The sequence below is a fragment of the Rhineura floridana genome, chromosome 1 (assembly GCF_030035675.1).
Source record: "Rhineura floridana isolate rRhiFlo1 chromosome 1, rRhiFlo1.hap2, whole genome shotgun sequence".
Classification (NCBI taxonomy): domain Eukaryota; kingdom Metazoa; phylum Chordata; class Lepidosauria; order Squamata; family Rhineuridae; genus Rhineura; species Rhineura floridana.
In genome coordinates, this window is record NC_084480.1 from 84792501 (window position 1) to 84819711 (window position 27211).

The following is a 27211-nucleotide window of genomic DNA, read 5'->3' on the forward strand; positions in this document are numbered from 1 at the left end:
CATAGTGCTTACATCTCACTTGCACCGTTCCTCTATCTAGAGATGGGCAAGCCCTCCTCTGCTTGCCTTGAATATACTCTAATATTGTCTGAGTTCAGAACAAGCTAAGCGAAGGCTCAGAAAATGACCACTCCCTTCCAGTCTACCCACTTTTCAGAATGCTCTTGCCTTTACTTGTTTGGCCACTGGCATGGTAAGAGCATCAGTGAGGATGGAGGTTTGTCCGTTTGTCCCCTTGCCCTAGTGCATGCCACAGTAGTACTTAGGAAGACAACAGATCCCAAAGGCCCTTCCTCCTTGAACAGCCTTCCACCCTCTGCTGACCTCATGAGCTATGGCTGTTCCCACCACTGCTGGCCAGGTAATAAAGGGAAGGGAGATAAGATGTCTTAGGGAGTCAGGAACCATCAAGAAGGATGTTCTGGGGATAGCTAGCAGGGAAGGAAACCAGGATTTTTTTTTCTAGTTCAGACTTTAATCCAAGCCTAGAATAATTTGTGGCTTTGTAAAATCTGCCTCTCCTTTGAAAGAGAGGTATTCTCTTTGCCCCCCAAATTCTTTGAGCCCAGCTTGGGAGAATTTTGCTGGTATGTTTACCTCTGTCTAAATCCACTTGGCTACATGATGCCACCCATTTGCCATCCCAAGGAGTGTGGTATGCCCAACTAGAGGAGCAGTGCCATTATTGGGAACCTTCCCCCACCCTATTCTAAGTACCTTTCATGGGAGTGCAAGGATCTTCCATGCAATTTCCCTTTTAATCCTAGTATATTAATATATTTAAGCAGCCTAAAGCCCAAATTATCAAGATTCTGTGTGAATTCAAGGCACTTCAACTGAACTATTTAAAAATATTGTATGGAGAGTGGGATATTTTAAGGATCTGACCAAAATACCATTTTCACACAGCATGCTGTTTGCATTTTCCATGCCTATAACTTGAATGCAAAACCTTTAACCTTTATGTATACATTGAGAATATATTGCACAGATGTTATAAGCAGGGGTATGCATCAGATTCTGACAAATCCTCTATCCCAAGGTGATGTGGAATGCTTCAGAGGAATTTTGGGCTTGTCAGAGATAAAAACAGCAGGGAGTAGAAAAAGAGGAAGGCCAAACAAGAGATGGATTGATTCCATAAAGGAAGCCACAGACCTGAACTGACAAGATCTGAACAGGGTGGTTCATTACAGATGCTCTTGGAGGTCGCTGATTCATAGGGTCGCCATAAGTCGTAGTCGACTTGAAGGCACATAACAACAACAACAACAACAGAGATAAAGTGGGATCTGTACAGGGTAGTATAAGTAAAAGCAGGGGTCCCTGAAGTCCTTCAGAGTGTCTTGGTGATCCAGATGTTTTAAAAAACATAGTAGATGCTTTTAGTAGATCCTGTAGGATCAGGCCTGGCCCCAGGTTGGATGGAAAAGTTGGGCACTGGACAAGGACCCCTGCAGCTGACCATGTGTAGCTCCCACTCTGCAATTTGTGTGCCCATGCTGGCATGAATTGCGGAGCGGAAGCCACCCTTTGAAGCAACACCCCCCCCACACCGGCACAGGCTGGTCAGACCACTTCCCATGTCACTCCATCACCATGTCAACATATTGCATGTGCATGCTTGCCATCTTGGGTGATGGCAGGCACGTGCACACAGCACACTAACACCGACATGGCTTGGGCCTATTTAAGCCTCCAGCAGTGGTGGTAGTGCTTCCACATTGCCACTGCTTCCACCTTTGAGAGTCCACTGCAGTGTGGTGCCCAAGGGCCCACTGCAGTCTGGTGCTGGCACTGGGCAGGATGACAGGAAAAAGGAGATCAAACATTGGAATGCGGAGAGGGTAGAGGGACAGTTCTGTCATGACTGTAATCAAAGTGAATGATTTTGAAATAGCCCACAAAATACTAGGAAAGATTAAGTGATTCCTTTTTAATCCACCCAAAACTGTTAACAGCTATCATTGCAGGAAAACCATGGTCGCATCCTCATGAAATTTGGCAAGAGTTGTGCCTTCTGAAAGGGCAACCTTGTATGCAAATCTCATCCAGTTCTGCCCCAAATACTGTTGCAAATAGATTTTTTCTTTTAAACATAAAAACCAAACTTTAAAGTTGCCCAGCACAAAAGCCAGTGGACCTATTTGCCTGTAGTTTGGTTGGCTTTATCCACTCTGGAGAGTTACTATGCCTGTAAATTTATCCATGTCTGTGAAAAGAAAAAAAATATAGCTGTGTTTAGTTTCCTGATAGTGAATGGGAATGGGGAAATGAAGTGCAACCCAAAACTGTAACTGCTTTGCTTGCAGGAAACCCACAGAGCTCTAATTTTGAGATTTGGTAGGATCCCACCCTCAGAAAGGATTGCCTTGCCCTGTACATTGCTTCCAGTTCTGCTCCAAAATTAAAAGATTACTGATGCTTCCTTTTCTAAAAAAATAAAAATTTAAAAGTGCCCAGCAAAAAAGCCCCTGGATCCATTTGCCAGTAATTTGGTAGGTTTTATCTGCTCTAGAGGAGCTTCATGTGCCTGCAAATGTTATCCACTTCTGTCAAAAGGAAAAACAGTTTTAGCCATTTTAAAATTTCCCAATAGTGAAGGGGGCAAAAGAAGCAGACTCAGAGGGATCCCAAGCTGAAGCAGGCTGTCTACAAAGCAACTTGGAATGAATCTGGCTTTTTTCAGAAGTGTTGAATTGTGGTCCAAACCAAATCTTGTGGTCAGTGCAAACCCTAGTTCTAAGTGTATAAAGCTGAAGCCGTCATAGCGCTTTGACTATGGTACTTTCAGATATAAACAGAAAGAAACAATGGGAAAAGCATTGGAGTTTTACATGTTTCCCCCACTCTATACTTTGCACACACAGAATTACAATGTAACATGGCTACAATTTGCAGACAAGGAAAATCAGTGTAACAAGCCACATACTGCAGCAGAATTTTTAATGTATGTTGTGCTGCTGTAAATACAAAAATCCACATAGGGAATGGTGTAGTGGTTACAGTGTTAGACTACAACCTGGGTGACCAGGGTTTGAATCCCCACACAGCCATAAAGCTCACTGGGTGACCTTGGGCTAGTCACTGCCTCTTAGCCTCAGAGGAAGGCAATGGTAAACCTCCTCTGAATACCGCTTACCATGAAAACCCTATTCACAGGGTCATCATAAATCGGAAACGACTTGAAGGCAGTCCATTTCCATTTTCATAATAATTTGAGTTTAACTGAGAAATGCTATATATAAATTATGTTCTTATTGAGTTTAGATGAATAAGATTCACAAACACCTGTAGTGACCTTGGCTAAGTGGCTCAGTGCTCCACAGCTGTGTTGTTTTCTGTCAAATAATACTAATTTATTTTTATTGTTTCAGCTTGTCCTCCTTCCCATTGGGGCCCAAATTGTATCCATACCTGCAACTGCCACAACGGAGCTCACTGTAGTGCTTATGATGGGGAGTGTAAATGTACACCGGGATGGACTGGTCTCTACTGTACGCAAAGTGAGTTCCAAGTATATACCTCTGTCCCTGTGTGTCAGACATAGTTAGTAGTATGGAAATTATAATCCAGGAACTCCTATTGAAGCCAGAAGAATATGTTTGCACTATTAGCTTACATCTAGGTTATTTCAAGAGAGCCAGTGTGGTGTAGTGGTTAAGGTGTTGGACTACAACCTGGGAGACCAGAGTTCGAATCCCCACATAGCCATGAAGCTCACTGGGTGACCTTGGGCCAATCACTGCCTCTCAGCCTCAGAGGAAGGCAATGGTAAACCCCCTCTGAATACTGCTTACCATGAAAACCCTATTCATAGGGTCGCCATAAGTCGGGATCAACTTGAAGGCAGTCCAATTACAATTAGGTTATTTCAAAGAAGGGGATGTTCTCATGCATTCAGGAGCTGTCATGAGCAAGATAGAAAGTAATGGCATGTATGCACTGATGCTGAGTTTTTCATTCCCTCAATTTGCCTTTGGACCATTTATTGGTTGTATAAAAGGCTCCTCACTGTATTGAGAATAAAGATGGTTTTGCATGCCTGTGTATCTTTGAAGGATCTTAGCCACCAAGTGCCCTTCACCTGTAGTTAAAATAATAGTAGCATGACTTTGTTGGCATGTGTAGCGTGTGTGTGTGTGATCCATAAAGCAGTGCCAATGCAGATCGGTTTAGAAATGATCCAGACCAGGCAAAGTATTCTTTAAGAGCCTTTACTGGCATTAAGATTCTCTGAAACACAGTTCTCTCTCCATACAAAATCCCCCACACCAGAACTGGCTCAGCTCTTTATCTCGAATGTTGCCCTTGACAACCAGCTGCTGGCCTTGGGCAGCCTGGCAACAACTTCTGCACTGTTTAACCCGTTTGCTTCAGGTTTTGCTCTTCCTCTCATGTATCTCTTTCTGTGAGAAACACATAAGTCACAGTAGCCCAACAGCCCCCACCTGTTACTCACAGAAATCCCTTTATATTATTATTACACTTTACAGTACAATATACATTTCAGTTTGCATTTTTACAATTTGTTTTTCAGTTGTTTTATACAGTTCCTTTTTCATGTTTTCTTTACATATACATTTTCTGTTGTTTTTATTTTGTTACAGTTTACTCAGACTCATTTACATTACATTCTTCAACACAACTTTTCCACATTAAATTCATTGTTTCAGCATCTATAGGCCCTTCTTTTTCCCATTCTGTGGCACAATCCTTTATTTCATTGCCATTGTATTGCATTACACCAAATGTAAACCTTTGTGGTGGTTGTCCCTTATTTGCTCTTTCAGAGCGTCGCAACCTTTCAGAGTCAGTCTCTTTGTTTTCACTTTCATCTTTTATTGTTCCTGCACTTGTGCCAGCACTTGTTCCTGGCACTTCTGTATCCTGCATTACCATGTCCTCACTTCTAATTCTCTTAATGTTACGCTTGCCACCCCGAATTAAATCTGTTAAAGCATTTTTTAGAGGCACTTGTGGTGTATCTACTGTGAGGTGTTTGTGTGCATCTTCCAGATCAACAGTTTGACTAGGTTTCCATGTTTGATCCACTACTTTGATACTGCGACTGAGCACTACTTGTTGCAACTCAGGAACCCAGATTCTGTAGAATGCATTCTGAAACCCCAAAACACGGCCTTCCTGAGCCCTTGGAGCTATTTCCCCACGTCTTTTCTGTTTAGGGACATGAACCCAACATTTTGCACCAAAACGTTCAATGTGTGTTAGTCTGGGTTTTCTCCCTGTCAGCTTTTCGTAAGGAGACATCCCTATCATCCTGTGCACTAAGCGATTTTGTATGTACACAGCATAAAGTATACATTCACCCCAATATGTGTTGTTCAATTCAGCGTCTTCCAACATGGCTCTCATGGATTCTTGCAAAGACCTGTTTTTCCTCTCTGCTGTCCCGTTAGAAAACGGAGAGAAGGGGGCCGTTAAATTCTGGGCTATTCCCTTCTTTTCAAGATACTCCTTTAATGCATGGCTTGTGAATTCGCCTCCTTGGTCTGATCTAATATTTTTAATAGTGACCCCATGTTGAGTCTCTATTCTCTTTATGAACATACGCAATTTGTCCTCTGCTTCACTTTTTCTGTTTAATAAGTACACATGACTAAATTTAGTAAAATCATCCACCAAAACCATGAAGAATTTGGCTCCTCCTTTAGAACATTGCATAGGTCCTGACAAATCAATATGAACAAGCTGATATGGTTCAGTGGTTGTGCTTACTGCTTTCTTATTAATAGGTGCCACTGTCATTTTGGCTTTGTAGCATGCATCACAATCATATTCATGATCACAACCTTTTAGTTTTAAGTCTCTACTATGCATTTGAGTGTTTTTAATCTTTTCAAAATTGGCATGCCCTAGTTTTCTGTGCCATTCATGGATGCAGTTTTCATGTACCTGCTTATTTACTTTTAACCAAGCACACGTCGGATCAGTGTGCTCACTTTGAATCATAAACATTGAATCCTGTAAAACCCCTTGCATGCTTATTTCATTTCCTTTCTGCACTATACATTTACCTTTGTCAAACAGCACTTTATAACCTATATCTGTTAATTTCTTTACTGAAAGCACATTACATTGTAATTTCGGCACTAAGAGAATGTCTGTAAGAATAGTCTTAAGTGTACTCAACCTTAAAGTTCCTCGGGCAGTCACGTGACGCGTCGATCCATCAGCTAAACAAATAGATTCCTGAACTGGCTTTGATGTGTGAAACAGACTCGCGTCGGTAATTAGGCAATTTGACACTCCACTGTCCAAGAGCCATTTAGAGTTAGTTGTTTTACTTTTCCCCTTAGTTACAAAGTTTACACTTGGATTCTTCCACACATAGTCTCTGTTTCTTCTTTTGACTATACAGTTTCTCTGGATATGCCCTGGAGATCCACAAAAATAGCACGTTTTTAGTCCAAATCTGTCTCTTGCATAGTTCTGTTTTAATGTTACAGTGTCTTTAGACTCAGTCCTTTTACTTTCCCGTCTTCTATTCCATTCCTGCTGCAACTTTTGTTCAACAAAGTCCAAGGTTAATGTTCCATCAGGTAAAGTTTCCATAGCTGTCACAATATTATCCCATTTCTCATCAAAGGAAGATAAAATGATATAAACCATTTGGAGGTCGCTATGATTCACCCCTCGGTCTTGTAACTCGGCAAACAAACGACAAAATTCAGCAAGATGCTCACTCATAGTTCCTTCCTCTGTGAAACGCATTTGATATAATTTCCTCGCTAAACACAGCCGGCTCCCTGCTGTTTGCTGCACATGAGCTGCCTTCAACGTTTCCCACATGTGATGTGCAGTCGGCTCATTTCTTACGTGTAGCAGTTGTGAATCAGACAGCCCTAATGTTATGAACGCTTTCGCTTTCTCGTCTCTTTTCGTCCACGCTGCTGACGGCGCTGACGGTGGGGCACTTTCCACAACATCGAATAAATCCTCTTTGACTAGAACTGCTTTCATTCGCCACTTCCAGCTGGCATAATTAACCGCACTCAATCTTTCCAGCGGCATCCCGGTTGACAGGTTTATTGCCATGTTGCAATCACACTTCTCTTACTTTGCTTTTCTCTTGCTGCTTCTTTTCTCTCTTCAGCTATAGATCGGACCAGCACCAGAACCTCTTTATGGACCGAATCCTGGGCCCATAACCCTCTGTTGGCGTGTGTAGCGTGTGTGTGTGTGATCCATAAAGCGGTGCCAATGCAGATCGGTTTAGAAATGATCCAGACCAGGCAAAGTATTCTTTAAGAGCCTTTACTGGCATTAAGATTCTCTGAAACACAGTTCTCTCTTCATACAAAATCCCCCACACCAGAACTGGCCGTGCGCTCCGCTCTTTATCTCGAATGTTGCCCTTGACAACCAGCTGCTGGCCTTGGGCAGCCTGGCAACAACTTCTGCACTGTTTAACCCGTTTGCTTCAGGTTTTGCTCTTCCTCTCATGTATCTCTTTCTGTGAGAAACACATGTCACAGTAGCCCAACAGACTTTTCTTTTTTAAACAGACAAATTCAATAATTTTAGGAAGAAGTCCATGTATTGTAGAGCCATATGACTGCTCTGTGGTGCTTGAACCATCAATGCTCAAGATTCTTTTGCTGCTTGATTTAGAATAATGATCTCTTTATGTGTAATTAGGAATGGAATAGAAATTTGTTCAACCCACATTTTGAATCAAATGGACATAATTTGCTTAACTGTATGTGAACAGGAACACAGCTATCAATCAGATTATGCACTTCACCAAATTTTGTGATGCAGTTTCGATTCTAAAAACTGCACACAAAAATTCTGTTTAACACCAAAAATACTTTCAAAAATGGGTATTTTAAGTGGAAAATATATTAGAAAGGAACAAAATGCATAATGCACATGGGGGTTTATACAAAATGTATATAATTTAAATACATTTTGCATGGTTTTTAATTTTTAAAAAATCCACAAAAATGGGAGAAAATAAATGTATGATTGAGCACTTGCAAAATTGGCACAGAATGGAAACAAGTTGAATCATCCATCCTTGTTATACAGCCATGAGAATGTATACTATAGCCAACATGGATTCTGCAATGTTAAATTGAAAATACCCCCCATGCCATTCTGCTGCTTCCCATAAGCTCATTTCAAAACAAAACCTTACAAAACATATAGTCCTAAATTCAGAAACACTTGCTTAACAACCCTCTTTCATGGTGATACACAAAATAATCAGAGAGAATTGAGAGTTCAAAGTGTAAAACAAGAAAAAAAAATCCAGACCCCTGTTGGACTTTTTTGTCAGTGGTCTCATAATTTGTTGAAATTAATTAAAAATCAGCCATGTTCACAGAGTACCTGTAATCCTATTACTGACTTGCACCATACTCTGACCTTCATCTTCTGCAGTTTAAAAGTTTAAAAAATACCTGGCTGATTTTTAATTAATTTAAGAAACGTTACATTGGAATCAATGATAAGCATGGGCATGCTCAGTAAGAGCCAACTGTCAGTGTTCTAAAAGCCAGACTCACAGTTGTTTGGCTTCACTAATTGGAGCCACACACACGCCAGATATTTATTCCACTTTAAACAGTCATAGCTTCCCCAAAGAATCCTGGGAAGTGTTGTTTGAGTTAGGAGACTGACAGAGCTCCAGTGGCTAGGGGGGGTTAACAGTCAGCTCCTCTTCTGGGGATTGTAGCTCTCTGAGGGGATGAGGGCTTCTCTTAGCAACTCTTAGCACCCTTCACAAACTACACTTCCCAGGATTCTTTGGGGGAAGCCATGACTGTCTAAAGTAAAATAAAGGTCTGGTGTGTATGTGGCCAGGGACAGCTTTGGTTTAAATTTGGGTGGGAGACTACAAGTACCTGCTGTAGAATAAAAAGGTGGGGGGAAACCTGGAAAAAATGATCACAATGTTTTCCTTTTGGAAGGGAAAGGATCTTTCCCTCTGCCCAGTGCCTACCTACCCACCCAATCCCCTCCTCTCCCTCCCCCTCCACTCACCATATGCTCAGAGGCACATGTTACCAAATTCTTCCAAGCTGCACAGGAAATGGATTGGACTGTGAAAGACCAACTCAAATTGTGTTTGCATTTTGACAAATTTGCAAGGCAGTACAATATCTCAGAGAGGGGGTCAGGTCTCCTGCTCTCCTGGTGCATTCACTATAGCTATCTAATTTCCCTGCTTTTTAAAAGTCTGATAGAAATATCTATTGGTTATAGGTATTTTCTTAAACTGCAAGGTTTTTTGCCTGTTAGTGAATATGTAATAAGTCTTCAGACTGAAATGGAACATTTGTACAGGGCTGAACTACACTGTGTTGTTGTTTTTTACTGTCTTATGCATCAGGATCCTCTATGTAAAATATATGTCCAAAGGTCTATCATTATTGATAGACCTTTTTCTATCCCTTTTTCTTATTTGAAATCCTAGTTGGATATCATTGAAAGTCTAAGGAAGTAGTGAGAATTACAGTACAGTCCTATGCACTTACTCAGTGGCACTTACTTCTGAGTAATCAAACAGAATTGCACTGTAAATCTCACTACTTCCATTAGATTTTCTAAGTAATGTAACTGATATTTTTCATGTAATCACTTTCAGGCTTCATATCTTGTTTGGATAATGAATTCTTTATGTTGGGAAAGGTAAATTATTTGTGTCAGTTATGCTAAGATTCAATATATTACGCAAAACTAAAGTTTTAAGTATAGGCCGCTTAATTTTCCTCCCTTTCTCTTACAGGATGTCCTTTGGGATTTTATGGAAAGGACTGTGCGTTAATCTGTCAGTGTCAGAATGGAGCTGACTGTGATCACATCTCAGGGCAGTGTACATGTCGCACAGGATTCATGGGGAAACACTGTGAACAGAGTATGCTGGAAAAAGTTCTTGCACATAGTGAAGAGAAATGCATAAGTGGATTAAATTGTACAAAGCTGTTTTTCATACTCAAAACACAGCTGATTTTGTGCAAAATTCACATTGACAGCTAGTGGAGGTTTTCTGTGAGACACATCCACAGTGCAACTCAATTTTGTGCATATTGAGTTAAGTGCAACTGAATCCATAGTAAGTGGTTGGGTCCAGACTTCACCTTCCATGGACAGAAAGGCTCCTTCAGTCCACAGAAGGCTTTTGATCTGGTGGAGGGAGCTCATGACTTGGCCAGTTTTCCCCATCTCCCTAAAGCCCCTAGCACATCTCCCACACTGTTCCAGAACATCTCATCCCCTAATGGGAGGTAGGGCAGGATATAAATCTAATAAACTAAACAAAAATACAAACAGTGTGAGAAGTAGCACTGAGGGCTACAGAGAGAGGGAGGAATTGGCAAAAGTCACTTCCCCCCCTCAGCTGATCCAACCCTGTGTGTTTAGGCTTGCAGGTCCCAATGATATCAGTGGGACTAAAAGTGCATAGTGAAATGCATAAGGCTGTAATCCTTGAAACCAATAGAGCTTACATTTGACTAAGCTTGTGTATGATTGGGCTGTAAGTTTCATCCATTCTTAGTTGCAGCAACTTCTTAGTAGATTGTGATCAGAATTTTTTAAAACTTCTAGAAGTGAGAAGACTACTAGTGAAGGTTAATATTCTTTTTTCAAAAACTTATTTTTGCTCACTTCTGAACATAGTTATTTTTGATGCACTGCAATTTTTGACACACTGCAAAGAGGAAGCAATGAACAATATTAACATTATGTTTTTAAAATGTGCATCTTTTGGTACAAAATGTTTACAGTTAATAGCCAAGAGACTGAACTTCAGTCTGAGTAAAACAAATCTACCCTGGCATAAGTTGTAAAATATTTGACACCACAAGAAAAACTGAAGGAGTAATTATTGCTTTGTGAGCTTACCATCTATGTAGTTTCCTAGTCATCTAACACTCTGGATTGGAGTGGAACTTTATAAGAACAGAGGTACCAGCTTCCCCTGTTATTGAATGAACTTTACCTGTTGCAAGCCTTTATGCTTAAATCATATTTGATCTGAATTTATGAGCATCTTTTAAACACATCAGATTGTGTCTGATTTCTTATAGAACTTGCACAATGAAACATTGCCACCTGCTGGTGACTTATGAAATCTACACAATTTCTTGTGATCTATAAAGGGTGCAAGGTTTCATAACAGCAAGTTGTAGAGTTTTTAATACTAGACATGCTTTTCAAAAAAGCAATATGTCAAATTAATTCTAAAGTGGTATATAAGGTTATTGGCTGTTGAACACCTTGTTTATGCCCCATTCTAATATGGGAACAGTGAAAAGTCTTATTCATTGGCTTTGATCAAGAAATTACAGAACACTCAGGGTTCCATTGTTCGATGTGTTGTTGCAGCAAAGCTCAGTAAAAACTGCTAACAATTTGAAAGTACTAGTTACACACAGTTCTTCTTTACTAAATCATGGTCACTGTCACTGAGATATGATAGTGCTCTTCAAATATTTGAAAGGTTGTCACACAGAGGAGGGCCAGGATCTCTTCTCAATCATCCCAGAGTGCAGGACACGGAATAATGGGCTCAAGTTATGGGAAGCCAGCTTTTGGCTGAACATCAGGAAAAACTTACTAACTGTTAGAGCACTATCACAATGGAACCAATTAACTTGGGAGGTGGTGGGCCCTCAACACTAGAGGCATTCAAGAGGCAGCTGGACAGCCACCTGTCAGATATGCTTTAAGCTGAATTCCTGCATGGAGCAGAGGAATCAACTGATTTCAACTGAGTATGAACTGGGAAAGGCTAAAAGGAAAAATCTACAGTTGATATTTGTTATTATTTATAGAGTGCCCCCCAGGTACGTATGGGTATGGCTGCCGGCAAATATGTGACTGTCTGAACAACTCAACTTGTGATCACATCACTGGAACCTGTTATTGCAGCCCTGGCTGGAAAGGAACAAGATGTGACCAAGGTAGTATTTTCCTAAAATGCCAAAATAAAAATGAGCTTTGAAATGCTGATGTGTAAGCAGGGCTGCAACAAGAATCTAAAACAAAGACAAAAAGTTGTGCATAACTTGGTTTTTCAAAATCTGGGACAGATACTGAGAAGGGACAAATCCTTATAGGATACCTCTGCCATTGCAATAACCTAATTAGAGTGTAGCTGATTTAGAGTGTTGCAACATACCATTAGTGCCTTTAGAGGGCAATCCTTTGCAGACCATGCCAGATGAGGGGAACATGGGATAGATGTGTAATACCCATCCCATGTTCCGGGTCTGTTCAGAACCAGACGACAACTGGGGGATGCAGGATTCCTACCGACCTTCGATTGTTGTTGTGTAATGCCAGGTCTGTAGTACAAAAACATCGCATATCCATGATATAATCTTGGATGGGCAAGCAGACCTGGCATGTATTACGGAGACCTGGCTGGATGAGGCCATGTGTCCGCCGGGTTTCCGTTATGCACAACAACCGAGGGTGGGAAGGCGGGGAGGGGGTGTGGCAGTCATCTATCGGGAGTCTCTAGTTTTTACCAGACCTCCTCTTCATAGGACTAAGTTTGTTGACTGTATGTACTGGAGGTTGGGCCCGAAGGGCAGTTTGGGGATCCTGCTTGTGTACCGCCCACCCCGCTGCACAGCAGACTCCCTGGCCGAGGTGCTAGAGGTGGTCTCGGCTGTACGTGTGTTGTCCCCAGAGCTGTTAATTCTCGGGGACTTCAACGTACATGCTGAGGCCACTCTCGTAGGAGCCCCTCGGGATTTCCTGGAAACCATGGCTTCCTGGGAACTGCACCTTAGTAATATTGGGCCCACCCATGTAGCCGGTCATGCTCTCAACCTTATATTTGTCCTGGGAGGGGAGGGAAGTGTTCTGAAGTTGGGGGTGGCTTCTTCCACCCCTGTGTCATGGTCAGACCACTATCTGGTAAATATAGACTTCTCGATACCACACACCCTCCGTAGGGGAAAAGGACCTATTAGAATGGTCCGCCCCAGACGCCTAATGGATCCAGAAGGATTCCTGACTGCGCTTGGGGAATTGGAACCTGCTGAAGGCCGCACGGTCGATACCCTGGTGATGGAGTGGAATGAGGGGATCACCAGGGCTCTGGACCGCGTGGCGCCGAAACGTCCTCTCCCCCTGAATAGAACTCAGTTAGCACCATGGTATACTCCACGGTTGCGAAATCTGAGACAGGAGGTGAGACGACTAGAACGCCGGTGGCGGAAATCCCGTTCCGAAGATGTCTGGACACAGGTTAGAGCAGCAGTAACTGCCTACCAAGTGGCAATAAAGGCAGAAAAGAAGAGGTTCTTTGCTGCCTCTATTGCGTCCGCAGAGTGCTGTCCCAGGAGGTTGTTCCAAGTGGTCCGAAGCCTGGTCGGTCCAGTTGCTCAGGAACCCTTGGAACAGTCTAAGGCCTCCTGTGACAAATTAGCAAAGCACTTTGCCGACAAAATCGAACATTTACGGAGCTCGATTCCGTACGCCGTGGATACAGTAAATGAAACAGAGTTGGCCAGTTGCAACCCGGTCAAATGGGATCGGTTTCGACCTCTTCCTTCTGCGGATGTGGACAAGGTGCTCTCGACTGTGAAGCCTACCACCTGTCTAACTGATCCTTGCCCATCGTGGCTCCTTGTGAGCTGCAAAGAGACACTGGGCGAGGGGATTAAGGCGGTGGTCAATGCATCCTTGGAGGAGGGTGTAATGCCCATCTTAAAGAAGTCCTCCTTGGATCCCCAAGTTTTGAATAACTTTCGCCCAATTTCGAATCTACCATTCCTAGGCAAGATCATTGAGCGAGTGGTGGCTAATCAGTTGTCGACACACTTGGATGAAATGGATTATTTGGATCCATACCAATCGGGTTTCAGGACTGGACATGGAACTGAAACAGCATTGGTCGCTCTGGTGGATGATATGAGGAGGGCATTAGATAGGGGAGAATTCACCTTTCTTGTCCTCCTCGATCTCTCAGCGGCTTTTGATACTGTCGACCACAGTAACCTTTTACATCGCCTGGAGGAATCGGGAATAGGAGGCACTGTACTACGGTGGTTCCATTCCTTTCTTTCCGACAGGCATCAACAGGTAGCATTGGGGGAGGAGGTTTCAGACCCTTGGCCTCTCAATTGTGGTGTGCCACAGGGCTCTATCCTCTCTCCCATGCTATTTAATATCTATATGAAGCTGCTGGGGACAATCATCAGGAGATTTGGGCTGCAGTGTCACCAATATGCGGATGACACTCAGCTCTATCTCTCGTTTAAATCTTCACCAGAGTCAGCTGTGGAGACCATGTCCAAGCGCCTGGAATCCGTGAGTGGATGGATGGGAAGGAACAGGCTGAAGTTGAATCCTGATAAGACTGAGGTGCTACTCGTGGGAGACAAGGGAAGGATGGGAGATGTTGACCTGGTGTTTGAGGGGGTGAAATTGCCCCTGAAGGACCAGGTCCACAGCCTTGGGGTTGTTCTTGATTCCAAGCTGTCCATGGAGGCTCAGATTTCGGCAGTGAGCCGGGCAGCTTGGTATCAATTACACCTCATTCGTAGACTGCAGCCCTACCTTCCTGCTCATCAGCTCCCACTGGTGGTACATGCCCTGGTCACCTCTTGGTTGGATTACTGTAATGCGCTCTACGTGGGGTTACCCTTGAAAACGGTCCGGAAATTACAACTTATACAAAATGCTGTGGCTCGACTACTTACAAACTGTCCCTATACGGTCTCGGCCCAGTTTACCTGATGGAGCGCCTCAAGCGCCACCAACCATGCCGCCCAACAAGATCAGCCACACAGGACCTTCTCTCAATCCCGCCAACTAAAACAGCTAGGTTGGCGGGGACAAGAGAGAGGGCATTTTCAGTGGCAGCCCCCACTCTCTGGAACTCCCTCCCGTATGACCTTCAGCATGCCCCTTCCCTGAATGTATCCCGCCAAGCTTTGAAGACCTGGCTCTTCAGACAGGCCTTTGGGACTTCCGGGGAGGGTTAAATTTTTACGACGAATAGCCTACTACTCTGTACTGGAATTGTTTTATTGTTATATTGTATTTTATGATGTATTTTATTATGATGTAATGTATTGTTGTTAAATTGTACGTCGCCTAGAGTGGCCATTGACCAGATAGGCGACCCACAAATTAAATGATGATGATGATGATGATGATGATGATGTTTACTCAGATGTAAGTCACATTGTGTACTTGCAAGTATGGTTAAGACTACACCCCAACAGAGAGATCCAATGCATATTTAATCAGAAGCAAGTCCCACTGTTTTAATACAGCTTACTCATAACTAAGGCTGCAGTCCTGTACCCACTTACTTGGGAACAAGTCCCACTGATCTCTGTGAGGCTTAATATTGTGTACTTATGTATAGGATTGAGTTGTAGGCAGTAGCAGTCAGCAACGCAGCATGGTTAACCTGGCTTGCCAATGGTGATAATCACTGCTGGTTACCAAGAGGGGTGAGGCAGCAAGGAGCTTGGTGCATTCGCAGTGGTGAAATCAAACCAATGCTCCCACTACCATGCTCACATCTACCCTTTCTCAGGTAACCGGCAGCAATGCTTGGCATTGGGAAGCCAGGTGAGCAATGCCTCCCCACCCATTTTGCCCTGCTGCCTGCTCCTGCTTGTTGGCATGTTTTGGACTGCTGCCTTAGGCACTTCCTTCCCACCTGCTCATAGGAATATATGCTAGAATGCCTCAGAATGTTGAATGGTAGTTTGGCTCCCAGGGCCCCAATTGAGGGGAAGAGATGCCTCCCAAACTTCTTTGTACTTCAACAGGTTGTATGAAAATTGCCTGTATTTGGGCTCCTTTGGGAGGAAGGGCAGGATACAAAATAAATAAATAAATAAATAACTTTTTGCTTAGAGGATATAATTCTACATTTAGGTTTAAATCCTATACTCATTTACTTGGGGTAAGCCCCATTGAACATAATGGCACCTACCTCTTGAGTGGATATGTAGATGATTGCACTGTTACAGTTATATAACTGTTTTATATTTCTAAAAGCTGAACATGTAAAGGTATAATAACTGTATGATATTGATTCTGCAAAACTGCATGGCCATGTTTCTGCAGTGAATCTAACAGTTCTGGCATCTAGAAGCTTAACTATCTAAAACCATTAAAAAACCCTATCTAGAACCCCATCTAGAGCTATCTAGAACCATTACAAAGTGCTATACAGCTTGGGACCAGGGTACCTGAAAGACTGTCTTATCCCTTATATACCCAATCGATCACTGCGCTCTGCAGGTGAGGGTCTCCTGCAGATACCATCTTATCAGGAGGTCCATTTCACACAACATAGGAAAAGGATCATTAGTGTAGTGGCACCTACCCTTTGGAATTCCCTCCCCTTAAATATTAGACCTCTGTTATCTTTTCAGCACCTGCTAGACCTTCCTCTTTCAGCAAGCCTTTTGAGACCTTATCCCAGTTTGCATCTGTGTTGGAATTGCTTTTTAATATGTTTTTAAACTTTTTTCTTCTTTTAAAGATATTTTTTAAGCTTTTAAAAAAATGTTTTTAAAGATGTTTTGTTTCAATATATTTTAAACTCTGTTTTTATGATGTTTTAAAGTGTTTTCAGTGTTTTTATTTGCCGCCCTGGGTTCCTACTGGGAGGAAGGGTGGGATATAAATCTAATAATTAATAAATAAAAGTCATCTTTTGATTTATGTAAAAAGCAAGTTGTTAGTTTAAATGGTTGCAAAGAAAAAGTTGTCATCATCCCATCCCTTCTTTCCCAGTGCCAAAAAATGGGTGAAATATTTCAAAAACTTCCAGGCAAACTCTCCAAATAAAAGATTTGTAACTGAAAATGGTGAAAAGCATTGCAAGTTGTAAAAAGTGTTCAGCTTAAACATGTTCATGCAAAAATGCAGTTGTAAGAACTGTATAGCTTAAACAAATCCATGTAAATATTAACACTAGTGTAATTTATTCTAACTGATATTTTAAAGCATCAGTGCTCCAGAGTATCAGCCATCTTCCATTTTCTGTCTTCAAATGCATTTAACTATTCATAAATTAATATATATAGCCAAGTTTTGAAAACCAAATTTGAAAGTGAAAGTTAAAACTATGTCTTACATGCATATTATATTCCTTCTGTGCACTTGTGGAATGGATTTTCCTCTTTCTTTTTTTCCAGCTGGGGTAATAATAGTGGGAAATTTGAACAGCTTAAGCCGCACTAGCGCTGCCATCCCTGCTGATTCTTACCAGATTGGAGCTATTGCTGGCATCATTATTCTTGTCCTTGTTGTCCTCTTCCTGCTAGCACTATTCATCATTTATAGGCAAAAGCAGAAGGGGAAGGAAACAAATGTGCCAGCAGTTACCTATACACCTGCCTTGAGGGTCATCAATGCAGACTACAGCATTTCAGGTAGGAACACAGTGGTGTGAACCTTAATCCTATCTGTGTTGAGCACATATGCAGCAAAGGGCAAGTTTTGTTTTCTGTGACTTGCCAAACTTGCTTATCCTCTCTTAGATTTGTCAGGTTCACATGCTGTGTATTTTCATGCATTTACAAACAGTTAATAGCGTTTTATTGTATCAGCAGTTTCTATAGTGACAGAGTGGCTTTTGCTGATAGAAAGGACAAACATTTGAAGGTATTTTAACTACTGTGTGGCTTCCCCCATCACTCTTCCCTGTTGCCATCAATCCAGGATTATATAGCTGAAATCACTATACAAGCAGCATATTTATTATAATATTTATATCCTATCTTTCAGCACATCCGTCCACTTTTTTTGGCTACATTAGCAGCTGTCAAATGTGGTAGCCAAGTGATGACCCTATCAGGATGATTTTCAGAGAATCATTCTAGATGACTGTTTCACATTCTGCTTTAAGGAAAAAGTAGGTTAGCCTTAACCACAGTTCCTGCCTTTTGAGCTGTGGTTAAAAGAGGAACAAGAAATTTATCTCAAGGAGGGGAGAAGCTATGTGAAAAGAGTAAATATCCCCAACATACTAACCAGGGAGCCAGTGTAAAATGTGGCTTGTCTCATAGAAACGGAAGACAATGTATCAATTTTTGCCTATATCAAGTTATCTTTCAATCAAAATCTGAAATGTAGTGGGACCAGTCAATTAAAAAAAATTGGTTCTGTCATATAAAAGAAGTGACCAGGCCAAGTTGAGGAGATGCACTTTAGGAACATAAAAACAATAGAATTTATTAGGTAAATCCTTATTAACTTACATTTTCATTCTAGGTGAGCTGTTGGCCAGTTCTTGAGTTTAGTGGTATAATGCTAAGGATGAGCAATTATATAGCACTCACTTCTCATTCCCTTTTCAGAAACTATTCCTCACAGTAATGGTGGAAATGCTAATAGCCATTACTTCTCCAATCCAAGCTATCACACTCTAACACAGTGCTCAAACCCAACGAATGCCAACAACATGGACAGGATTACCCTGGCAAAGGTAAAAATTTAGAGAGCCTACATGTTGTTCTTGGTATTTTAAATATATAAAAATCATACATTTTATTTATTCATCTACAATTGCTGTCTCTGACAAATACCACAGACCAGTTACCATCTTCCTTATATGCCTTCTGTCTTTATTTGAAACAGTCAAACAACCAACTGTTTGTGAATCTTAAGAATGTGGATTCTGGGAAGCGAGGTCCTGTCGTGGATTACACAGGAACCCTACCTGCTGACTGGAAGCATGGAGGTTACCTCAATGAGCTTGGTACAGAGATAATAATATATTTTTAAAAAACCGTTTTCTGCATGGCAATATAGATGTTAGGAAAAGAGAACAATGAGCCCCATTCCCATCTCTTTCTTCCAGCAGCAAAGATTCTGGGAATTTGACTATGATATACAGACAGATTAACGAGGGTTCTTAATATATGCAGTTACACGGACCTTAGAATGACCACAATGGCCAACAACTTAAACATGAACTAGTCAGGAACAGGTTAAATTACAAAAGAGTGTTAAAATTACTGAATGTAATGTTTTCAGCCTACTCCCTTTGTTTTTGTTTCTCTCAATTTTTTACAGGGGCTTTGGGAATTGATAGAGGTTGTATGGGGAAATCTCTGAAAGGTGAGTTTTTATTTTCTCACAAATCTAAATATATTGTGGCCCAGTGAATCGTCTTGGGGCATGTTATGTTGCAGTCTTGTTGAAGCTAAGCAGTTGTTTGTGCTGGCTCCCAACCAGAGAAGCATACTCAGGACTCGAAAACTAGGTTTTGCAAAAAGCTTTATTCCAGAAGTCAGTACAGGAACACATTCAGACATTCTGGGCATGAATCAGGATATAGAACTAAGCATGGAACCAACATCGGAAGATTGTTGCAACCATCTTATCACACCCAGACACCCTAAATAAAAGAGAGGTGGACAGGCACTTTACTTGCACTGGCTAACTCTAGCATTTTCTACCCTTTGCAGAAAGGCAGGGGCTCCTTCTGAGGAGAGGCGTTGATTCCTTTATCTGAAGCCTCATTTATTCTATATGACATTAAAAAAATTGTTATCTCCAGCTCTGACAGACTACTTTCACTCTCTCTCTGGAAGAGTCCAAGCTGTTCATTAGGGTTTATCTGTTCAACAGCCAGGTCTGGGCTGAGTGCCAGTGAGGATTCCTCTCTCTGCCATAGGTGAAGGGAGGTTATTGACATCTATTAACTCACTAGACAAGGAGCTGCTAGAGGTTTCTGGAAGCATTTCTCCCATGTTTTCTGAACCCCCTCCACAACATCTGTAACCCACTCCCAATTCAGTCAAAGGTTTTTCATGGGGCCCATGACATAGTGGGCCTGATCAGTCCTGGATGTGAGCCCATTGGGAGCTGCAAGATAGATTGGGTTAGAAGAATTACTACTTAAATATGTAAAATTAATTAACAACCCATTGAAAGTTTATTATATTGTTAAATATTTTTGCTTATCTGTTACATTATTCCTCATTTCCAGTAGTGGTCAGCAGGACAGGATGGGGCTGTACTGCTTCCCTGGCTTCCTAACCCCAAGATCACTGTTGGCTATGGAGAGAGGGAGAGAGCAGGGAGGTTGATGCAGGGGCAGCAGTGGAGCCAATCCAATGCTGTTGCTGCTGCACCAGCACCAATCTCCCTGCCACTTCACCCCTCTCATCTCATTAGCTGGCAGCAACCCTGGCATTGGGAAGCCAGGTAAGCAGTGCGACCCTTCCCCACCAACCACTACTGCTCATTTCTGAACTGAAAGAAAAGGAGGATAAAGATAACAAATTGTACCATTTTTTTCACTTAGCAGTCACTCCAAATTCTCCAGTTCATAAAAACAACTGCAGTACAACATCTCTGCTATTTGTTTTAAAGAGAGAGGAATCACAGGACCACTTCACATCTGAAAGGGAAAAAAATCTGTGTGCCTATATACGTGTGCGTGTGTGTTTACTGATATACTCACACACATATTATGTGCCACCCCAATCCAGTTTTAGTCGTAAGTTAACAAGAAGTAAATACACAACATGATAGATGGAGATTCTCATTCCATTCAGATCAATACAACAGACGGTATCCTTACTTGCATACACACTAGAATGTGAATACAGTTTATACCATGGTTTCCAGTCCAGCAAGTCATAAGGATATACATACCTGCTTACCTGTGTGGATCTCCTTAGTCACATCAGCCATGAATGTTTTCAGAGATGCTAAAAATTGTATTATATAGCTTTGACACTATTAACTCAAATGTCAGTTCACAATCATTCCACAAACACACAAAGTCATGATTTAGGGTTTTTAAAAGAAAGAAAATATTTCATATTTGGGTCATTAAGTTATATTAAAACATTTCTGACTACACATAAGTACCATTGAAGTTAGTTTTTGTTAGGAAAAAGAAGTCCCCCTGTAACGACTTTTCTTCACCACTCTCATCAAGTTAGGCTTTCTTATGATGGTGCCCCCAAGTGGCTGGATTTATATTTCATCATTTTTAGGCAGATTACTTTTGAAAGAATAACTGAAAACATGATGAGATATCAGTCTGACTGCATAGCAACACAAAGCATAAAATTAAAGAAGAATGAGAAGTAAAATTTGCCACAGATTTTCTGCCAGAGATTACATAAGATCTTCCTTGTTTCAGTGTACAGCCTCCAGGGGTGTGTGTATACCCGCGTTCGGCTCTCAACCATTTTCAGTACATGATGAAATACATGCTAATGAAAGGAAAGCTGTGGATATTATTTTGTTTGTTGGCTTGTTTAACTATGAAGTCTAAAAAGATAAAAGGAAACTTGCCAAGTGGCAAAAAGATCATTTAATTTTTTAAAAAAATTATCATTTACATTTTACTTAATTTTGCCATTAAAATGTATTCTTTTTTGAATAGCACCATTAAACATTATTTTTGTGGGTTTTCTCAGATCTAGTAAAGAATTCCGAATGCAATTTAAGCAACTGCTCCTTAAGTAGTTCTGAAAATCCTTATGCTACTATTAAAGACCCACCAGCACTGACACCAAAAAATTCAGAATGTGGATATGTTGAAATGAAGTCACCAGCACGAAGAGACTCCGCCTATGCAGAAATTAGTAACTCTGCTTCAACCAATAAAAACGTCTATGAAATTGGTGAGTTCCAGGTGAATGTTTTACGATGTATGTGACATTGACCTTTGCCACAATCTTGAAGACTGCACCCAGAGGGTATTGTGGACCGGGGTGGGGAGAGCTTTCAGTTCAGCAGTCCATTCATCACTGCTGTACCACAAACACACATACTGGAGACATTTCTCAAATTTTAAAAAATATTTTATGAAGGGTGGCTGAACTGAAAACTAAACACAAACTCAGGATACATAAGATTTTAAAAAATCAAAAGAGAAAAACAATGGTATTTTATTTATTTATTTATTAAAAACAATTCTAGCCCACCATGTTTCATCCATATAGATACTACAGTCAGGTACAACATATAGAATACGCAAAACAAAATCAAATAATAGACAATTATAAAACAATAAAGTATTTCAATAAATAATAGGAGTAGATAAAACAGAAGAGCAGGCTAAATTAAGACAGTGAACTCCCTTGAACAATTAAAATGCCTGGACAAACTATGATGTCTTAATCTGCCACTGAAAAGATATCAGCACCAGCCACACTTTCACAGGAAGTCATTTCACAAACGGGTACCATTGCAACTGTAACTTACAACTGTTGAAGTAATTATGTTCCTGAATCATTAAGGTCTTAGTTGCTCTTCTGAAAAGAGCCTCTTTCCCAAGTTGTAGCTACAACACTATTTTTCTCCAACATGGAAGGAATAGGGAAGGAAGGAGCCCCATTTAGGAACTACTGCTACCTTATCTTTAATGGATGGGAAGGAATCAGCAGATGGATCTATAGTGCAGTTGTAACTTCTCTCCAGATTATGAATGGGAGTTAGTGCAAAGCATGATAATGCCTTAATTATGCATTTATGCATTTATGACTATCATAATTATCCTCCCCTCTTACCATAGTGAAAAAGGGACCTGCAGCTCTGCTTTATTTTGTATTTCTCTTGCATTCTCATGACTCTGTACTGAGTTGCATTCATTTCATAGCCTGCTTTAACACTGCTTCAGATTGTTTAAAACCATATCAGAACTATTGGGGGCTTTTAAAACACCAGGGCTAATTTGTTATTTTTTAATTAAATGTTGTGATTCGTCCTCATTTACCAATATCAGAGCACCAATGCATGTATGTGTATATATTTTTTATTGCAGAACCTACAGTTAGTGTTATCCAGGGGACATTTAGTAACAAGGGACCTTTCAGCCAAGATCTTTATGATCTGCCAAAAAACAGCCACATTCCCTGCCATTATGACCTGCTGCCTGTTCGGGATAGTCCAGCATCTTCAGAGAAAGACGATAGCAGCGAATGATACCTGATGAGAATTCTAGAGCAGAGTGGACCTCTTATGGAGAACTAGGATCTAGTTGAACCTTTTCTTCTATTTTGCCATCTGCATTCAGTAAACCTTTTTGCTATACAAATCAAGCTATGGTTTGTATATGCTCATGGCGGATGGATAGATACCATGCTTGGAAGACCCTGTCAGTTTTTACATTGCAATTAATGTTTAGAAAAGAAATGCCAAACATTTATAATGTAATGTACTGGCTCAAAGGTACAAGCTTGAGTACAGTTCTTGTGCCAGCTGTATTGTTGTTCCTACAAAGGATGGCCATTTTTTTTTACTAGCTCAACTTGCAGTTGACATGCAGCCAAGACTATACAATCTACCAAATACTCATCTAGCCAAGTCAACTGAATTACTAGTTACTCTGGTAAAAAAAGAAACCAATGTGTTGTTGCTTTTTCCACATGTCATTCTATCCACTTGACTTGGATTGATTTGGGAAAGCCAAGGCAATATAATTACTCCATTGCTGGTGATGGAAATATAATACAGGAATTCCTTTGAATGTGAGGGAATTCTTGGATGAAGATGGCTAGATACATGTGATGAAATAAGATTTGGCACCAGTTCTTGCCAAATCGTGGGTAAAACTGAGGCTCACAGTTAGCAATTTCGAGTACAATTTTTGCTCTATGCAAGTAATAATGCATAACATATCAGTACTTGTTTCATAAACATGTAAGTAAAATGGGTTTATTTTTATCAAAATGAATTGAATGAGTGGATAAGAGAAAGACAAAATGTATATGCTGTACATTTTAAATGCAAGGAAATGTCTCAGTGTTATAAACAAGTAGCACTATTGTGATACTGAATAAGAATAATACATTTGATCAATCTTTGTGCATACTTGTTAAAAAACCTTTTCTTTTTTGTAATTGATTTAGAGAAAATATGCTTAAGCAGGTCTTTCGCATTGCAATACCTTGGCATGTATACTCCACATTTCATTAACTTGTATCTCTATGTTAAAATAATGTAGCTATCTTTTATAGTGCTTTAGAATAACAGTGCAGAAGTATTAAATTTTATGTCCCTTGTAGTTTTGTCAACTCTCCCCCCCTCCCATTATGTCTGATTTAGGAGAACTGTTTTTTATGAAACAAAAATATTATTTAGATAATGTCAATTTCTCCATCAGAGATAGGCCAGAAAAGTAATCTTAAACTAGCATGTAAACTGTTGAAATTCTTATTCAGTTTTAAAACTGATTTAGTGTTAGTACTAGGGATAATGTTTATAATGAGGAAAAAGTATTAAAAAAAGAAACCAAATTTTCCCATTGTTTCAACTATTTTTTCACCCTAGAAGTGTCATTTCTCTATTCCAAAGGTATTTTTGTGTGTTCCAACGAGCCAATTTTCAGTTGAATTGTCATACAAATGTAAACATTGCAAAGAAATCTCTTTATCTCTTTCTTTTTGTCTCTCCCCCCAATGTAGACTTGTTCTATACAATTTAACTTTCCATTACTAAATTATTTTTAGCCCTAACAGTAACAGAGAATTCCTTAAACTATTATGTATATTTGTGAATGTTTAGTTTAGTTTACAACCTGTCATTTCATCTCCATGGTACATCTGAATCCTAAAGCTGGTAAATCATATATCAGGACTGTTAAGTTTATCACCATTGAACAAGGTAGAGAAATGTTCCACTATTGTCTCAACCTGTGTACAATATGCTTGGTTTCTAGTACCTAGAGCTATTAAATTCAAAGAATTACCATGACTGTGATCCAACAAATGGAACTGAAAACAGCTACTGATAATGGTGTTAAAGAAAAGCTTTTCTGGGTACTCAAGAGACCCTGAAATTGAAATACCATACTTTGCTTTATTCAATGTTATGTAACGCATTCACAATCAAAAGCCATTGCTGTAGCCTGTTGAAGCCATTGGCATCCTGCATCTTTAAACTTGCTAAAGATACATAATCTTGTTGGGACATGCAAACATGAAAGATGAAAACATGGTGATTTGGAATTTAAGCAGCACAAATATCTTGCTGTGGGATAAGTTTGATATGGTGTTGGAATAGCTCTACACTCTTGTGTATGTTACAAAAACTCACAAATAAAGCCTATCCTTTTTTTAAAAAAAATGTTATTACAGTTATAATTTCTAGCAATTTCAAAGTCACAATAAATGCTTTGTGTGGTAAGCCCCAGCACCTGAATACTCATGAATCCCCAAACTTGGATTGGAGACTGCTTCATCCAATCCACATCACACACAAAAAGAGTTTGTGATGCAGATTTTCAAGAAAAGGGAATATATGTAACATGCAACATAAGAAGCCACCTAGTACTGAGTTGGGTTGTTGTTGTTTTGATTTGTAACCCACATTTCTACAAAGTATTCAGATGGCATACAAAAATAAAACCATTGAGCAATCTAGCCTGTAAGTGTATATACCGCCTGTGTCTTTTCTGCAATTCTACTTCCTTAAAGTTAGACAATGAATGAAACCTGGGTGTGCTATTTTGAGGGGGGATGGTAGCTTGGAGAGCCATAATGTACAAGCAAAAAGAAGAGAAGAATCGTGTCCTGATACCTACATAATGATTCCTGTTATGGTGAAGCTGAGTAAGTCAAGTGCTATGTAGCCTTAAGAGGATGCTGGCCATTCTAACATTTAAAAAGCTATGAACGGAATGAAGTTTTTCAGACTTCATTAGGAGCTGAATATTGCCAAAACGTGAAAACATTTACCGTAGCTCTGTCATATTCCTTTCTATACCTTTGCCTATATTCCTGACAGAAAAAACCATAAGGAACCAAACTAGTTTGGAGGGGGGAATAGGACATTGCAGTTATAGATACAGAAAGAAGCACCTGTCCCTGTATTGTTTATAAGCCTTAGTTTATGATTCACACAATTTAAAATATGTGTGCAGCTTTTAAATCAATATGAGAACAATCTCTGGGACCGATGTCCTGCATTCCTCACAGGTCCTTCTGTCTTGATACAGATTATCTAAAAATGCGATTTGTTTGTCAAAGAGCCCTCTGTTGTAACAATATTTCACCAATATTATTTAAAAATAACTTCTGAATACACCTGAAATTCATCATGTAAAAACTGACATAATTACTTACATCAACAAATATGTTTGCAGGTTTACATAACAAAATTTCCAAAAATACCCCACAATATTACCTTTCATTTCCCCATTGGCATGATTATTTTTGCTACTAGAAACACACTGAAATATTGCACGCAATGTATATAACATTTTCTTCTGTATAGAGGCTGTTGTGTGACTGTCTTCAATAACATCTCTTCTGGTTCAACAATTATTAGATCTGCACCCTAGTTTTAATTAATGCTGTTCACACAGTTTTTAAAAAACAAGGGTTCTGTAATAGTTCTGTTAGATACCTCATAAAAGAAAAACATTAGGCGTGATAGAATAAGTTATTTCTCACTTCTTTGCTTCCCAGTTGTTATTTAAATAAGAATGAACAAAGGGATGGAAAGGTGCTGTAACCCAGAGTCATTAGGATTAAGAATGACCACAGAGTCTAATACCAACAGAAGTAAAGTAATTGATGGTTGGGTGATTTTACTACTCTTCCCCAAAACTTTAAAGATTTACAAACTTATTCCAAAAATCTGAATCTTAGAATTGCAAACACTGAAAATGTTCTGGAAAAGCATAAGGCCATCAATTTTCTTTAAAGGCTTTTTTCTTTGCCCATGTCCCATCATGCTGATGCTGAGACATTTATCAGAATCACAGAAAAAAGTTAAATAGCTATTTGTTAGAATAATGATACAGAAAGATGATAGCCCACCCCAAGTAAAGTTCTTCAGGTACACTGGGACACTAAAATGACTAGTGATGGAAGAACCATGACTCCAAGTGGTCAGGAATAATATTGGCACCATATTGTTCCACATAATTTCTCATAGCAGGTATATGTTGTTATTTTATTAGATTTATATCCCACCCTTCCTCCCAGTAGGAGCCCAGAGCCCATGTTGTGACTTGACTATTCCTCCTGCTTCTTGTTGTTTGGAAAGTGCAACAGCAAAGGGTCAGACCAATCCCTGATATCAATATGGAACAATCAAAATCTTCAACTTTTAACCAAGATGGATATTTTTTAAGGTGCTAGCATTAATTGATGGTGAAGACCAGCCTCTACCATTTTTGAGGTGATTATAAAGTTCTATATCCATACTGCTAGCATCAATTGGGAAAGCTTCTTTGCTCAGTGACAAAGCAAATATACTGCATTGAAGCTCCCAG

At 40.2% G+C, this 27211-nt stretch overlaps 1 protein-coding gene across 2 annotated transcripts in view; it reads left to right on the plus strand.

Annotated features, from left to right (window-relative positions):
• The window catches only part of MEGF10 (multiple EGF like domains 10), a 220299-nt gene extending 195034 nt beyond the window's left edge, over positions 1-25265 (plus strand). For both annotated transcript variants that reach the window (XM_061625273.1, XM_061625282.1), the window contains 9 exons: positions 3378-3506; positions 9758-9886; positions 11808-11936; positions 17157-17393; positions 18321-18448; positions 18601-18721; positions 19039-19083; positions 21405-21611; positions 22754-25265. In XM_061625273.1, coding sequence (XP_061481257.1) covers positions 3378-3506; positions 9758-9886; positions 11808-11936; positions 17157-17393; positions 18321-18448; positions 18601-18721; positions 19039-19083; positions 21405-21611; positions 22754-22914 — 1286 coding nt within the window. In that variant the 3' untranslated portion in view covers positions 22915-25265. The remainder of the gene's footprint in view (positions 1-3377; positions 3507-9757; positions 9887-11807; positions 11937-17156; positions 17394-18320; positions 18449-18600; positions 18722-19038; positions 19084-21404; positions 21612-22753) is intronic.
• Positions 25266-27211: the final 1946 nt, after the last annotated feature.